This window comes from Lissotriton vulgaris, chromosome 8 (assembly GCF_964263255.1).
Source record: "Lissotriton vulgaris chromosome 8, aLisVul1.2, whole genome shotgun sequence".
Taxonomy (NCBI): Eukaryota; Metazoa; Chordata; class Amphibia; order Caudata; family Salamandridae; genus Lissotriton; species Lissotriton vulgaris.
In genome coordinates, this window is record NC_141696.1 from 426,761,676 (window position 1) to 426,778,763 (window position 17,088).

Consider the following 17,088-nt stretch of genomic DNA (forward strand, 5'->3'; position numbering starts at 1 on the left):
AGTCTTCCCCCGGGGTCATTCGCGCAGGATAGGCCAGGTAGGGGAAGGGGAGGAGTTAGGGGTGGGTATATAGGTGCAGGGGAGGAAGGGAACTTCCTCTTCCTGTGCCTGGCACCATCGGGAGGGTTCAAGAAAGGCCACCCACCAACCCGGCAGTTGGAGGTGTGATTTTGGGTCGGTCTGTAGCGTTGCCAGTTTAGGCCAGAGCTGCTTTAGGCGGTACTTGAAGGGACAAGGGGGTCAAGAGTGGGCACACCCATCCCTTGGGGGGGGGAGTTCGTATGGTGGATAGAAGCGTGAATGGCAGGACGCAAGGAGTGGGCTGGATGACAAGTGATTGAGGGGCAGGAAGAAAGCATGGTATGAAGCTTCTAGGGCTTTGTGATGAGGTGGAACGAGTGAAACGAGTGAGAGGGGAGTGTGAGTGGGGGTTTGATGTTATTACCTGTTTATGTTTACTGTTATGTACAGATTACACAGTTCTGGTCTAATAAAATGGCCTTTTCACTGACACTGCTTGGTCTGTTTATTGCGCAATGCCGGGCCCCGGGGGAAGCACAGTCGCAGACTAGTCTTCCCCCGGGGTCATTCGCGCAGGATAGGCCAGGTAGGGGAAGGGGAGGAGTTAGGGGTGGGTATATAGGTGCAGGGGAGGAAGGGAACTTCCTCTTCCTGTGCCTGGCACCATCGGGAGGGTTCAAGAAAGGCCACCCACCAACCCGGCAGTTGGAGGTGTGATTTTGGGTCGGTCTGTAGCGTTGCCAGTTTAGGCCAGAGCTGCTTTAGGCGGTACTTGAAGGGACAAGGGGGTCAAGAGTGGGCACACCCATCCCTTGGGGGGGGAGTTCGTATGGTGGATAGAAGCGTGAATGGCAGGACGCAAGGAGTGGGCTGGATGACAAGTGATTGAGGGGCAGGAAGAAAGCATGGTATGAAGCTTCTAGGGCTTTGTGATGAGGTGGAACGAGTGAAACGAGTGAGAGGGGAGTGTGAGTGGGGGTTTGATGTTATTACCTGTTTATGTTTACTGTTAGGTACAGATTACGCAGTTCTGGTCTAATAAAATGGCCTTTTACGCTGACACTGCCTGGTCTGTTTATTGCGCGATGGGCTCATAAGCCTCATTTCCCATTCACTATACTGTCGTGTATAGCTCTTATTACTCTGGAGCACTTGCCTACACTGGTAGAACACTACACAGTGTAGGGCGTGCGTTGGAAGGGTGTTATCTTTTGTTGTTCCTAGGAGGGACGTGTTTCCGTGATGACCACTGATATGATCTGCACACTCGTTATCCCTTTTGTCCTGCAAATTATCCGTGCCTGTCAGATGTGTGCGAGCGCGAAGAGACAGAACAGCAAATCCACTTCTGCTTACTTCTTAAATAAGTCAGCATTGTCACTTGAGGAAATTGCTTACATATTGCACAAAAATAACAACCAGTGTCAACATATGAATGCGAGAGAGTGGTTGTGACTAATAAAAACAAACATGACTGTCTGCACTGACAATTACTTACTTCGAAGGAGGTAAACGAAACGAAGCACATATCTAAAAGGGGAAGTAATGAGAAAGATGTGCAGGTACTTATTATTTAGAGTACCTATTTGCTCCTGAGAAGTGTCAGTACGTTCCCTTCCGGGGAGTGCATATTTTCCCGAGTTAGCTAATCCCGTGAGCTGACGCAGATTCGGTTCTTCTAAACCCCATACACAGCAGCATGTAGTCTGTAGCAAAAACCGCTTATTCTTATTAAAGTTTTATGTGGACTTGGTGGGGGAGTTATCTCGGTGTAAACTGCCCCTCCTGTGAGTTTTGTGTATTTTATTTATTTATTTTATGCGTTTTTATATAGCGCGCACTGTACCCGAAGGTGTCAGAGCGCTTCACAATATAAAATTAAAAAAAAAAAAGTCCCATCTTCGGGGAAAGCGAGTAGGACTCGGAGTTAACTGGGAGGAGCCATTGTAGGAGAGCTCGCTGTGGGCGTGTGCGCGCGGCGGGAGGAGGAGCACGAGCCCGGAGTGGACGCAGAGCCTGGAGGAGGCAGCGAGTCACAACATTCGAACGAGGCACGGCACGCGCCGCTGGGGAGGTGGAGAGTCCAGCCTGGGGACTGGGATGAGGAGTGCTGCCAGAGGCGCCGCAGAGACTCCGGAGGAGGCTGGGTAGAACTCAGAAAAGCAGAGGAAAAAAAAACTGCTGGGGAGAGGCGCACCACGGCCCCGGGAGCAGGGGCAAAACTCTCACAAAAGTCTGCGGAGGAGGGCGCTGCCCGACAAGAAGTGCCAACATTTATGTCGCGCGTGCCAACATTTGGGAACACACAAGAGAGATTTTGTTCCAGAACGAGGGAAACTTGCGTTTGCCGAAGGAGTTGTTGTGGAATATGTGACGTTTTGTAAGGGATAATGCGAAATACAGTCAAGTGAAAAACTGAGAGTTTGCAGCTGCGATGAAGTTTTATTTTGTGTTGCATTTTTCGGACTAGAAGTTCTTGCTGAATTCCCATCATCAGCACCACTATCCCTGCCCAAAGCAGGCTGCGAGGGGAGCACATATGAAGAGGCAGCGCAGGTACCTGCTGCTTCTGACCCTCTACAGCCTGTTTCTACTGCTGCTGCCCGGCCTGCTGGGGTACAATAGCTGGTGGTGGGGTGGGCAGCAGGAGGAGCCCCTTGTCCATCACTGCCCACCCAGCCTCGAGGGCAGCCTGCCTATCTGGAACATTGAGGATGGAGAGGGGGCAGTGCCACCAGAGAGCGTCACAGGGGACCCAAGCCAGGGGCCCGGGGAGCCCACCAAGCAGCACATCTACCTGCACGCCACCTGGAGGACGGGCTCCTCCTTCCTGGGCGAGCTCTTCAACCAGCACCCCGACGTGTTCTACCTGTACGAGCCCATGTGGCACCTGTGGCAGGCGCTGTACCCGGGGGACGCGGAGAGCCTGCAGGGCGCGCTGCGGGACATGCTGCGCTCCCTCTTCCTGTGCGACTTCTCCGTGCTGCGCCTCTACTACTCCGGCCCGCGGAGCCAACAGACCAACCTCACCACCCACGACATCTTTGGCTGGAACACCAACAAGGTCATCTGCTCGCCCCCCCTCTGCCCCAACGCCAGCCGGCCCCGCGCCCGGCTTGGGCTGCTGGACGGCGCCGAGTGCCGGCGCGCCTGCCCGCCGCGGCCCCTGCGGGAGCTGGAGGCCGAGTGCCGCCGCTCCCCGGCCGTGGTCATCAAGGACGTGCGGCTCATGGACGCCGGGGTGCTGCTGCCGCTGCTGCGGGACCCGGCGCTCAACCTGCGCCTCATCCAGCTCTTCCGCGACCCGCGGGCGGTGCACAACTCCCGCCTCAAGTCCAAGCAGGCGCTGCTGCGCGAGAGCGTGCAGGTGCTGCGCAGCCACCACCGCGAGGAGCCGCTGCGCCGCCTGCTGCTGCCGCCGCCCGCGGCTCCGCGGGGCCCTCAGCCCCGCGCCGAGGCCTTCCTCAGCCGCGCGCTGGAGGTCATCTGCGAGGCCTGGCTGCGGGACCTCATCCTCTTCTCTTCCTCGGGCCCGCACCCGCCGCTGCCCGAGGCCCTGCGCCGCCGCTACGCTAGCCTGCGGTACGAGGACCTGGTGCGGGAGCCCGGCCAGCAGCTGGGACGCCTCCTGCATTTTGCGGGTCTAGCCCCCATGCAGGAGCTGGAGGAATTCGCGCTCAATATGACGCGCGGGCCTGGCTACCCCTCCGACAAGCCCTTCCTCATATCGGCCCGGGATGCGCGCGAGGCCGTGGGCGCGTGGAGGGAGCGGCTGAGTAGGCGCCAGGTGGAGCAGGTGGAGGAGGCCTGCCATGGTGCCATGGCGGTGCTGTCCTATCCTCGAAGCCCCAGAGAGAGCACTGGTGACTGAAGGGCAGCCTGGCACGCGGGGGTGAGACTGGCGGCAGTGCCAACTTCCAGGACATCAGAGATTATACTCGCCCCCTCAAAGTACAGTCAAGTAAGCACAGAGTCTAGCCAGGGGTTGGGGAAGGAAGGCCGGCCTTTCACGTCGACACCCAATAGCTGGATTTGGTGCGAGTGAGCATAAATGCAGACTTTTTTTTTATAATAACTTTAATCTCAAGGAAACATCACACCCTCTGGTTTCGCCTTACCATTGAAGTAGAGTTCTCAGTTGGGTGATTTACAGCAGCACTAAGGTAAACAAAGAAAAAATGTTCTCAAGGCTGATTATAACATACAAGCCACAGTGAGAAAATGTTGTATGAATTGTCTTTTAAAAAGTGTAATAGAGGCCGCATTTTGACGTGACCTACACTTGGAATTTAGTATTTGATTCTGGAACACAGCTTTTGCACGACTCCCACCAGGGTAGGAAAAGGTATGTTTTGGATTGTGATTGTGAATAACAGAACGCTTGGTAAAACTGGATTGCTTTAGGGATTAAATCACTCCAACTGCCTTTACAGTACAAAGTGCTTGGTAGTGTTGCTATTAAAGAGTAATCCGTGTATCTGGCAAATTTTCCATCAATGGATCATTTGATCTTTGGTAATACTTATTGCACGAATATTCAAATCCAGTTATGCACTAAAGGTAAAACCACCATGGCACAGAGCTAGAACAATGTGCACTGTACAGAATAGAGTACCACAGATCTTATAATTAACGGTGATATAGCAAACTCACTTTTGAGTTTAGTACTTATTTAATGGCCTCCACCTTGGCTCACACACTCTGCCTACGCCACACCATCTCCCAAAACAGGAGCTATCCTTATGTTCAGTGTTGAGATTACTTTGCCGCTTTGTTTTCATCTTGCTGGTGTTACAGTTGACAACATTTTGATATTTGATATGTTCCCCTTGTACATGCAGTATCAACTATTCCCTCTACTTCTAAGTTGGTTGTGGAGTGTGCCATTGGACGTTTAGAGCTGCAGAACACTGAAAGGGGAATATACTGTTTGTGAGAAGCATACATTTGATAAGGCAGTGCAAGTAAACGAGAGCATTATGTTGTATGTTCTTTTTTTTTCCCATTTTTAAAGACCTTTTCAACTTGTTTATTTCTAATATTAGAACATTTTCTGACACGCACTTGATTTGATATTTTTCTCTCCCTATTCTCAGATGAATGCGTTTGGTGCAGCGTACAGCTGTGCTGCTTTTTTGTTGATGTTTTCATAACTGTTGGCTCTTCCGGTCGGTCTGTGGTCCGATATTTGAGAATGATTGCATTACATTAATAGAGGCAGAAGATCTGTTGTTGTTTAATCCTATCAGATGTGCGGAAGGCAGATAATGTGAAACTCACCATATAGCTGGTTCTCAGAGGCTGCATGCTGAGAGGGGATGTGCGGTGAGTAGTGGGATAAGGGCTACAATATTTCTGATCCCACATTTCACTTTTTAATACAGTCAGCCACCTTTGTTTGGTGAGAGGAGTGTGACGTCGTGGTAGTTGGGTGTGTTGGGCTATTAGAGATCCCTTGCCTTTCACTGAATGGGGGCGACAAGACCGTTTATAGACCCAGGAGGAAGGAGGGTCTGTAGTAGTATTGGCTGGCTTTGCCTATTTTGAAGTCCAAACAGGAGGAGGCCCCCCAAAAGGGATATAGGCAGGTTCACGGAGGGAGAAGCCTATATAATCAATGAGAACAGAAGAGAATCCTGCCAGAATTTCTTTGCACACTGCCCTATAAAGGGTCCTTAATATTGGCCAAGAAGACGGAACAACCCAAACAGTCAAGGAGCAAAAAACATGATATATGAACAGTTACTTTTATTATTTTTTTTTCATTTTTTTCTTTTCTTCTTTGAATTCAAGGTTAAGTGCAAAGATGCTACCAAAGTTTATGGATCATTTCATTAGATAGACATTAGAATCATTTCATTATGTAAACATCAAGTAAAACACATGCATTAAATATTAAACATATACAGTCCCACATCTACCATTCAATCTCGCACTCATAAAGACACATTCTTCATTCATACACATACAACAAATCTCATTCGCAATTCTACATATAGTCACAATATTACATTAACACCAATAGATGGATAGAAGACCAGATGACAAGCAGATCATCCAACAAGGCAAAGGTGGGGGCAGAGCATACAAAAGGGATTGGAGATAGAAAAAACAATTGTGTTGCCCGCAAAAATAACGCATACTTTTAACCCTTGCCGTAAGTAAGTTATGACCGTCTCTGAAGTCTTTTTCTTTTCTGATTTTTATTCACATCATAACTTTCTGTAAACTGAAATATTAGGGAGTATTTTACTATGGGCATTCAGGAAATACTCTTGATTCTTCAAGTAAATGTTTCCACAGTCTCTTTTGAAAAAGTCCTGTTTTGTTTGGCCTCCACATTTTCCTCTTTTGAGGTTTTCGCTAGTGTATAGAATATGTATTTGTGCTGCAACATTCCTATCAGCACATTGACAAACCTTTGCCACTATGCAAAAACTAAGTTAAAACCCTGCTGTCACTAAATATTGAATAACCTGAGCATCCACCACCCCTCCCCATAAAAACTCTTAAACATGTCCCACTAGAGCACAAACACTCATCATACCAGGCTACACCAAACATCACCACTTGCAGAACCGGACCGGGAACCACACCGGCCCTGGCAAAGTGCTCGCCCCCCCTTCCCCACTCGGGGGAGTTGGAGGTGCTGCCCAGGTATGCCGGGTACGGTTTTCGGCCGCTTTTGTTACAGGTCCGATTTTGCAGCAAAAACGACCTCCCCCAGGGGCTCAAAAATGCCCCCCCACCCGTTCGGCGCACCAGGGGATTGCCCGGTGCCAGCTATGGCCATTCCGGCCTTGACCACTTGGTTCCAATGGCATAGTGTGCACAAAATCCACATCTGGGCTGTCCCGTCCCGTCTCACTTAGGTTGCCACAGGCAGGTAAATAAAAATTCGATGGATGGAATGCTTGAATTAATCTTTGCCACTGGTAATTTCTTGAGGCTGCATCCCCGTCCATCATTATTTTGCACCCCATGTCACCTCAGTTTGGACCCAGCCATATGTAAATCTGTCTTGACCCTGCCCCAATAGGAACAGGCCAACCAAAGAGCCAGGCCAAGTTCTTTTGGAACAGGAACGTAAGCTACCAAATACCTGTTTCATCCTTAACACGGCTTATCAGTTGGTTATAATCTGGTTTGGACAGGAACAAAACTGATTTGCATAAGGCAGGTCTTTGTCCAGAATGGCACAGTGGGAAATAAACGACGGTCTAAAATGCAGCCCGAGCGGTTGCCAGTGGCTGAAATTCATTCAAGCATTCCTTCTATTGCATCTTTGTTTATGCACATTGAAGTACTTACAGCCTCTAAAGTATTTAGTCACTGGTGAAACTTAAATATCTCCCCCATCTAATCAACTGACTTTACTCTTCAAGAGTGCAACAAAAACCACTGTACAGGGTAGTCTGTAATCCATTTCAGTCGAAATTTCACACTCCCTACTACGCACCTCTCTTCCTATAACTACATCTTCTCCCCTGCTCCCTCTTCTCGTCTCTCTGATTCATCCCAAATTTTACCACCTTCTTCCCTCATTCCCCCCTCACTCCGTTCACCCCTTCAAGATTTACCCTCCTCCTCTCCTCCCTCCAACCTCATTACCCCCCCTCCCTTCGCCCTCTACCACTCACCCCCCGGTAACCCCCCTTTCCAATATCACACTCTGATACGCACCTCCCTTCCTATGACTCCAATATCACCCCATCTCTGATCTCTCCTCGTCCCCTCACACCACACTCATGCAACCCACAAACTTCCTTAACTGCCCCACACCCCCTCGAACATTACCCCTCTCTCACCCCCTTACTATCCTCAATTACACACAATCTTCTATCTACGCCAATTCTTACTGTCCCCAAGCCACCTCCTCTTAACTACTCGCCCAATAATTATACCTCTCCCACATCCACCTCCTATACACTCCCACTGTCCAATAAAGATCCCCCCCTCAACCTAATCCAATCCACACTTCAACACCCCCTTACAGCGAACCTCTCCTTTCATCCCTCGTTTCAGAACTCTCCTCACTCAGAAACGCTATCTCTCTCCTAACTAATGCCATCGCCTCCACTCATACCTATTCTCCGACTCCCTCACAATACACCATATCCCCACTCATTAACAACAATCTCAATCCCAACCCTTCAACCCTCTTCCCCCTAACATGATTACTAACATAAACAACACTCACCCGCTCCCTAACAGCTCCTCCACCAATTCCACACCTGATCAACCTTCCCCAATCATTCCAATCCATAATACCATCACGCCCCACTATCCTCAAATGGATACGTGCCTAACAAACTCAGAACTTATAACTCCCACTAACTTACCTTCCGCTCCCTGCTCACCCCCAGCCACTAAGCCACTTCCTCTTCAATCTACTTCCACTATGCACCCCACTTATCAATCTCCTATCCCTGTTCTCTTAGGTACAAGCAGATTCCCCCTTCTTACGAAATCCCCTAGACCTCCCCAGCATCTGAGAACTATCCCCCCCCCTGTCCCTCAACACAACATCCTGACCCCTCTCCCCTACATTGCATGTTGATCAACTGCCGATCCGCCTCCCGCCACGCCACTGAGATTGCAGAAACGATCCTCAGCGAAAACATCGACATAGCGTTCCTAAACGAAACCTGGCTCACCGCCCACTCCACTCCGATCCTCGACTTGCTCATTCCCCCAGGTTACTCAATCATCAAGAAAGATAGAATCAAGCAAACAGGAGGAGGACTTGCACTAATTTTTAAAACTGAACATAACATCACGCTTGTCGAGTCTCAAGGCCCTTCATCCTTTGAATACCTTTGCGCAGATCTCTTTATTCACGACTCCCCCACCACTCGGCTGCACACCATCTACCACCCCCCAGGAAATTGTATCTCTTTTACTGAAGAGATGTCTGACCTCATTATCCAATCCTCTCTATCACACTCTAAGAATATCTTCCTTGGTGACTACAACGTCCACTGGAACCAAATTGATGACCCTGCTATTATCACTTTTAAGAATACCATGGAAATCACCAACATGACCCAACTCTGCCATTCTCCCACTCACAATAAAGGTTCCACCCTAGATGCTATCATAACTAGCAATGATCTATCCTCCCTCTCTAGTATACTTCCTATCGACTGGTCTGACCATTATTACCTCGTCCACGTGAAGAAACCCACGAATCACCCCGCCCCATCAACACCCTACCTAAGAAATCTACACGCAACCTTCACCTTATCCCTCTTGATGAACTGGAATCCACAATTAAAACCTGCTTACTTCGCCTCCCTCTCTCTGACAGTACTAATGACCTAACCAACTATCATAATAACTCTATTCTCCAAGCCCTTGACGAAATTGCCCCAATTAAACTCAAACAACAAAAAAACAACCCTCCCAAATCCTGGTTCAACTCTGAACTTAATAATGAAAGACGATCCCTAAGACAATCTGAACGTGTTTGGAGAAATCATCCCACCGATGACAATCTTACCCTCCTCAGAACTGCCAGAGTCCAATACAAAACACACATCTACAATAAAAAAGCATCCTTTCTCCGGTCACAACTTGACCAAGCTAAAAACCGACCTAGAGAACTCTTTAGCATTGTTAAAAAACAAACCTCTACTGGCCCTCCTAAAATATCTGCCTCTATTGACAAATGCGAAGAAATCGCCAGCTTTTTTAGCAACAAAGTCAATAAGATAGAACTATCCTTCTCCTCCCGCCCCCCCCTCTCTCCAACCCTCCCACACTCAACACACCCTCCACAACACCCCTTTATCTCTTTCGTCAACTCTTCCCACTCTCCTCGACCCATCTCTTACCCTTCCTGCTCTCGCGCATTCAGACCTCTCTCCTAATAGACTCATAACTAAAAATAATGCTTCTTGGAGTGAATTTAGTCCAGTTTCAGTGTCATCGATCATTAACATCATGACTAAACTCAAACCTTCCTCCCATTCCAAAGATCCTCTTCCCGCCCATTTGGTCCAAGACCTCAAATCTACTATTGCCCCTATTTGGACCAATATCATCAACTCCTCCCTTGCCACTGGTTGCGTCCCAGCCTCCCTTCAGCTTGGTCAAATCTCTCCAATCCTGAAAAACACCTCTGCCGACCCAAATGACCTTAACAACTTACGCCCTATCTCTAACCTTCCTTTCCTTTCTAAAGCCCTGGAAAAATGTGTCCTATCACAACTTGAGAACCATATCCTCGACTTCAATATCCTTGATGTTTTTCAATCCGGATTCAGAAAAGGTTGTAGTACAGAAACTGCAATGTTAAATATCACAGATGACATTCATCGCTCCCTTGACAATGGTGAATCCTCACTACTGATCCTCCTTGACCTCTCGGCGGCATTTGATACTGTCCATCATCCCACCCTTCTAAACACCCTCAAAGATCGATTTAGCTTGGAAGGCACTGTACACAAATGGTTCTGCTCATTCCTTCAAAACAGATCACAGCAAATCAAGCTTAGCCACTTCCTTTCTAATCCTCAACCTGTCTCACTCGGGGTCCCTCATGGTTCCATCCTCTCCCCAACCCTTTTTAACCTTTTCATGGAACCACTCACCCTCATTCTCAAACAAGCTAAAATAAGTTACCATCTCTATGCCGACGATACCCAATTATACTACAAGATCAAATCCCACAATGACATCCTTCACCTCAACGACACCCTAACTAAAGTACAAGCCTGGTTCCATCTAAACCATCTCAAACTGAACCACAAAAAAACAGAAATCATTCTTTTCACCCCCCAAAACAATACCCTTCCCATCCAAATCTGGATCAATGATATCAAAGCTCTCAATTGCTCCCTCTCCACCTCTAACTCTGTTAAATCCCTTGGCATCAGCACTGACCAGAATCTCAACCTCATACCCCACATTAATAATGCCGCCAAAAGTGCTCTTTTCACCCTTCTCAACCTCAAGAAAATCAAACCTTTCATTCCAGCTGATGATTTCAAAATCGTTGTCCAATCGCTAGTCCTCTCCAGGATTGACTATGCTATCGCCACCCTTGCCGGCACCCCTAATACCCATCTTGCACAGATTAAATCTGTCCTCAATCTAGCTGCCCGACTTATCTCTGACTGTAAAAGATTTGACCACATATCGCCCGTCCTCAAAAATCTTAATTGGCTCCCAATTGAAGGAAGATCCTCTTACAAGATTGCCTGTATCACCCACAAAGCTCTTCATCAAAACACCTCTGCCTACCTTGCAACCAAACAAAAAAAAGCAGGCTGCACCAGGTCCCTGAGAAGCACCGACTCCCTTCTCCTGATCCCACCCAGACTTAATTGTCTAAAAACTCAATCCTGTGCATTCTCTGGTAATGCTCCTACCATTTGGAACTCACTCCCCAAAAACCTTCGCTGCAACCCCTCTTACCCTCTTTTCAAAAAAGAACTCAAACTACTTCTCCACAACAAATATTGGGGTACCTAGCATGTCCACTCTCTCTACCCTTATACCCTCCCCCCCACCTTGTCTGAATTCAACATCTTCTCCCCTGTTAACTGTTTCACCTATTTTTAATTTGTACCTGTCTCTTACTCCCCCCATATCATATACTTTTTGCAATACTGTATCCCTTTGCTAATTCCGCATATATTGCTATTTTATCTTATTGTGTCTAACTCTGTTGTAAAGCGCTCTGATACTCCAGGGTCCAGCAGCGCTATATAAAACCCTTGAAATAAATAAATAGTGATTAAGCTGCCAAAAGACGCAGTGGTTGAGTTAGTAGACTAAGGACGAAAGCTAGAGTCTATCTTTTGGGTGGGATGGTGCAGCCAGAAACTGCATCGGTTGATATAAATTGTGAAAGGCTGCTTTATTGGGACAGGTGCAAACTTCAGATAAAGCAACCCTTGGCAACATGCCAACAAACTAAATTAAACCCCGCCATCGTTAAACATTGAACAACCTAAGCAGCCACCACCACCTCTCCTAAAGAACTGTTAAACATGTACTACTAGAACACAAACCCTCATCACTCCAAGCGACACCCATCCAAACATCACCACGCATACTCTAAACTTGTTAACTTCCAAACTGTCCACCATTCCCACGCATCTCAACCTAGGTCTAAAGGTAACCAACTTTCTTCAAAAAAACTTGAATTCCTGTCCAGCAACCACCTTTTCACCTGCTCATCAGCAACAACAAAACAGATTAAAAACTCAAGAAGCAGCAAAACCAGTCTCCACAAAAAGACCAAATAAACCAAATCTCACCTCAAAGGCAAACCCTGGGAAATCACTAGCATCAAGTGGGAGGGAGGGAAAAGCTTGTACTTTCCCTGGTGGCCGGCGTATTTGACTTCAAAGGAAGAGCGGTCAGTCCTAACTGCCTGTCCTTTGAAATTCCTGCCACCCCGCCCAACTGGACCAGGGCCCCCACCCGGTGGTCACTTAGCCACACCACTTGGCCAGAAAGCTGTGGGGAAAAGTGCTCAACGTTTTTCATGGCCTTCAAGATGGCCAGCCCATTTAACTTCACTTAATCGTTCTCCCCCAAATGAATAACCGAAACACCTGGACATGGGGATGCTTTTGCCAACAATTCGAACGTTGGCAATAACTCTTGCCAATGCATACCACCTTTTCCAAACCACTTAGTTTGAACTCTGATATGATCAAAAGCCAGAACCCGAACCACCTGCAGCATCCAAGAACAGTTCCAATGACCACTATGCTTCATTTCTCCCTTTCCCCCGCCAAGGGAACACTGTTGGGGTCGCTCAAAAATGGCTGCCATACTCTCAAATCAGCCTTCGCCCCTGCGTTCAACCCCAGCATGTAATGCGGAAGTGTTAATCCCGAAAGGACCCAATCTGCACTCACTGCCCTACAGGCAAAATTCAAATGTTAAAGAAGCACTTGTATGTCCTTCACCTGCGCTTTCTGCTTTGTTAGCATTCTTTCCAGTAGGTCTGTCAGTTTCTTCTTTTTCTCCAGTGGCATCCTCACTTCCATTTTAATTGAATCCAATTCAACACCCAAAAAGTAAAAAATCTAATTTGGCCCCACCGTCTTATCCGGGGCGAAAGGCATACCCAAATCATGCATCAAGACTGCAAATTCGCCCCACAAGATATCACATTCAGAGGACAGTGCAGTGAAAAACTCGTCCAAGTAGTGAGTCATGCAGTATGTACCCATTACAAACTTAGACAAGCTCTGCAGAATGGTAGTAAATGCCTCCAACAATGAACCAGAAATGAACACCCCAATAGGTAGAGCTTTATCCACAAATAAGAAACCTGAAAACTGAAGCCCCAGCAATTAAAAATCAGTGGAATGTACCGACAATAATCTGAAGTCTGACTTTATATCACACTTCACCATCAGGGCTCCTGGCCCAAACCTGTTCATCAAACAATGGCATCCTGCAATCGGACATGTCATTTTACTGGCACCTCCACCACCATCACCAAAGTAAGCAGTATACAATTATTGGTAGGAATCCTGTTTTCGAGGGGATGGATAACCTTCCACCCTCCTCACCACCGATGTCCCACAGCTGGCTGTACTGATGCAAGTTCTGCCTTCAGTGCAGGGTCTTGAGCTGCACAAGACTTTCTCTGATATTTGTCTCTGCCAAGCGGGTCCAATCTGGCCATTTCCTTCCTGGCTAGCTAAAATCGTTCCCTGCAATTGAATTGAACGTCCCCATCCCCAAACCTGGCCTCACCATCCCACACCCAGCGACGCTTAGGCAGCTTGAATAGCTCCGCATTACCCCTAGGCACATGCGCTGCAATACATGCCCCAAGCTGCGTGTGTTTGTCGTTATTTCCGGTCCCTTTGTCCAGCCTTGCTTCCCCCATTCTTTTATTCGGCTGAACAGCCCCACAGTGTACCTGGGGCCCATTAAAAACTTGCTCAGGCCCTTTCTTGTCTTGTCTTCAGTGCTGCCACTCAATCCTCATTCCTCTCCACCCACTGGTCATCGTAACGCCTCAGTTCCTGCTCTCTGGACAAGCAGGTTCCCCTGCTAGGATTGCAGCCTTGTCCCCTCTCTATTTCAACGCACCGGGCCTCCGTTGCAAAGCCGATAAATCGATTGACAAGCCTGTGTAACCAATGCCCTGCCCATCTCCACCACCGAGTGCCTTATTATGAGTGACTCGTTAAATTCCGTGCCATGCTTGAACCCCTGTTTACGCCCGGAATGGAATTGCACATTTGGTTTTATTTAAGGTATCCAATAATTATCGGATGCGTTAAGTAACCCAACATGCATTACATGTGTGCAGTCCATACAGGCCCGGCTCCAGGAATTTTTGTTTGGGTGGGCCAAGGGCGCATTTGGGTGGGCCACTGCGGGCTCAATGTGTCGCTTCTGGAGGTAGCCTACAAATAAAAAAAACTGTACTCCTGCGTGTGATAGAAGGGGATAACAGGAGATTCAGGGCCCTCCATTATTTTCCAAATCTCTTTCTAATCATTAACACTCTCAAAAAGTGTTTTGATCCCATGTAAGGTCCTTTTGATGGGCAGAGGAGGTTTCTGAGGTGGGAGTATCAGGCAAGTAACACTACTCAGCCTGCCTCGTTGCCAGCCTTCAGAGAGAATCTCTCTTCATTAATACCTCCATCTGACCCCAGACTCTGCAGTACACTCCCTTCCAGGCCTGATCATCAATTTTCTACAATCTCTCTACCGTGCACCTTAACTCACAGCTAACCTTGGTCCCCAGCCCCATATCAGGCACCACCTGGTTTCATTCTCCATTCCCCACTAAAAAGATTTGTAAAATCACCTTCAAACTGAAAACCCTGAATATAAGAGTAAATATAATTAGCACACACTTTAAACTATGTTACACAGTGGCCCTAATGACCCAACTGCTAATTAAATAAGCAAAAACATTACAGGGTCTATTATAGCGCCGGTGCAAAAGTATTTATTGGTGTCCCACCACTGACCTCTTACTCGATAGACAACTTTACTACCACCCTCCAACAGTGCACGTCATCTCTCCTTAGCCCCTTTCAGTCATGACCTCCTCATCAGACTCCCTCCCTACCTGCCCCCCACCAGTGTCCCTCATCACTCCAAAGCCCCTCCCCATGACCACCTCCTCAGACTCCCACACAAATACCCTCCACCAGTGCCCCTCATCGCTCCATAACCCGTCCCCCCATTGACCTCCTCCTGAGTCCCTCACTGCCACCCTCCACCAGTGTCCCTCATCGCTCCAAAGCACCTCCCCCATGACCTCATCGGATTCCCTCATTGCCACCCTCCTCCCAGACTCCCCCACTACCACCCTCCACCAGTGCCACTCATCTCTCCGTAGCTCCTCCCCATGACCTCCCCCTCCTCGGATTCCCTCATTGCCATCCTCCAACACTGGCCTTCATCTCTCTGTAGCCTCTTCCCCTCATGACCTCCTCCTCAGACTCCCTCCCTACTACCCTCCACCAGTGCCCCTCAGCGCTCCATAGCCCCTCTCCATTACCTCCTCCTCAGACTCCCTCCCTACCACCCTTCACCAGTGCCCCTCATCACTCCAAAGCTCCTCTGCCTCATGACCTCCTCCTAAGACTCCCTCCCTACCACCCTCCACCAGTGCCCATCACTCCAAAGCAACCCCCCTCATGACCGCCTCCTCAGACTCCCCCACTACCACCCTCCACCAGTGCCCCTCATGACCTCCTCCTCAAACTCCCTCCCTACCACCCTTCACCAGTGCCCCTCATCACTCCAAAGCCCCTCTGCCTCATGACCTCCTCCTCAGACTCCCTACCTACCACCCTCCACCAGTGCCCATCACTCCAAAGCAACCCCCTCATGACCGCCTCCTCAGACTCCCTCCCTACCACCCTCCACCAGTGCTCCTCATGCCCTCCTCCTCAGACTCCCTCCCTACCACCCTCCACCAGTGCCCATCCCTCAAAAGCAACCCCCCTCATGACCACCTCCTCAGAGTCCTTCCCTACCACCCTCCACCAGTGCCCCTCATCACTCCAAAGCAACTCCCCCTTATGACCTCCTCCTCAGAATCCCTTCCTACCACCCTCCACCAGTGCCTCTCATCACTCCAAAGCCCCTCCCCCATGACCTCCTCTTCAGACTCCCTCACAAACAACCTCCACCAGTGCCTTCCATCTCTCCGTATCTCCACCCCTCATGATGCCCCCCTCGGATTCCCTCATTGCCACCCTCCAACAGAGCCCATCATCACTCCATAGCCCCTCTCTCATATGCATTTTATTTCTTGTATAGCGCTACTCGTAGTGTAGGGTATCACAGTACTGTACATCACACACACATTATGCAGACACAATGATTCATAAAAGTATCCAAATCAGCCTATAGGGAATGTCACATAAGCTAATGAAGATTACCAGGTGTAGGAATCACATCTCATCCATGCTGCTGGTGGCAATATGTATTCAGAGGGTTGGGTCTGGAGAACCACAAACACAGGATTTAAAGCATACCCCAGTGGTTGGCTGTACTGATTAGAAATTATATCTGCCCAAACTCTGTATTGCAACATTAGAATAATGAAATACTGGGAAAATTCGAACTAACTAGCAATACAAAAAAAATCTAATTATACCATTCTGGTTTGTATACACGTCTTTGATCACACTGTCCTGTGTATCAAAGGAGCTCTGTGACAAAAGGCAGTAACCCACTGAGCTATCCACGTTAACTACAGTTCTATTGCATTTAAATACTACAAACCAAAAAAAAGAACGCTCTCCAGCAAGATCAACAATCCCCAAGGTTATTTGGACATTTAGTTGTCGTGCATCCTTGCAGAAACACTCATGAATGATACCAACGATTTAAACACACGATGTAAATGAAAATGAAATAAACACGGCGTTCTAAGTATGTCTTTCTTACAGATTTAAAAAACACAATAGCCACACATTCTCTTACCTGCTCCTTATGAACTCTGTCACGGCCAGATCGGGTAAACAAACAGCTCAAGGGATCAGGAAGGTCAGGAAAACGAAACGGCAAAACAAACTCCTCTTTTCCAGCAGAAAAGAATTAATTATCCACAAAT

General features: G+C 48.3%; 1 protein-coding gene across 2 annotated transcripts in view; it reads left to right on the top strand.

Moving 5' to 3' along the window:
• The first annotated feature begins 2,079 nt into the window (after window positions 1-2,079).
• CHST7 (carbohydrate sulfotransferase 7) overlaps window positions 2,080-17,088 on the top strand; it is an 86,675-nt gene continuing 71,666 nt past the window's right edge. The window contains exon 1 of one of the 2 annotated variants that reach the window (XM_086934197.1): window positions 2,080-4,184. In XM_086934197.1, coding sequence (XP_086790323.1) covers window positions 2,561-3,892 — 1,332 coding nt within the window. In that variant the 5' untranslated portion in view covers window positions 2,080-2,560 and the 3' untranslated portion in view covers window positions 3,893-4,184. The remainder of the gene's footprint in view (window positions 4,185-17,088) is intronic. The other variant, XM_086934196.1, reaches the window with a different exon arrangement.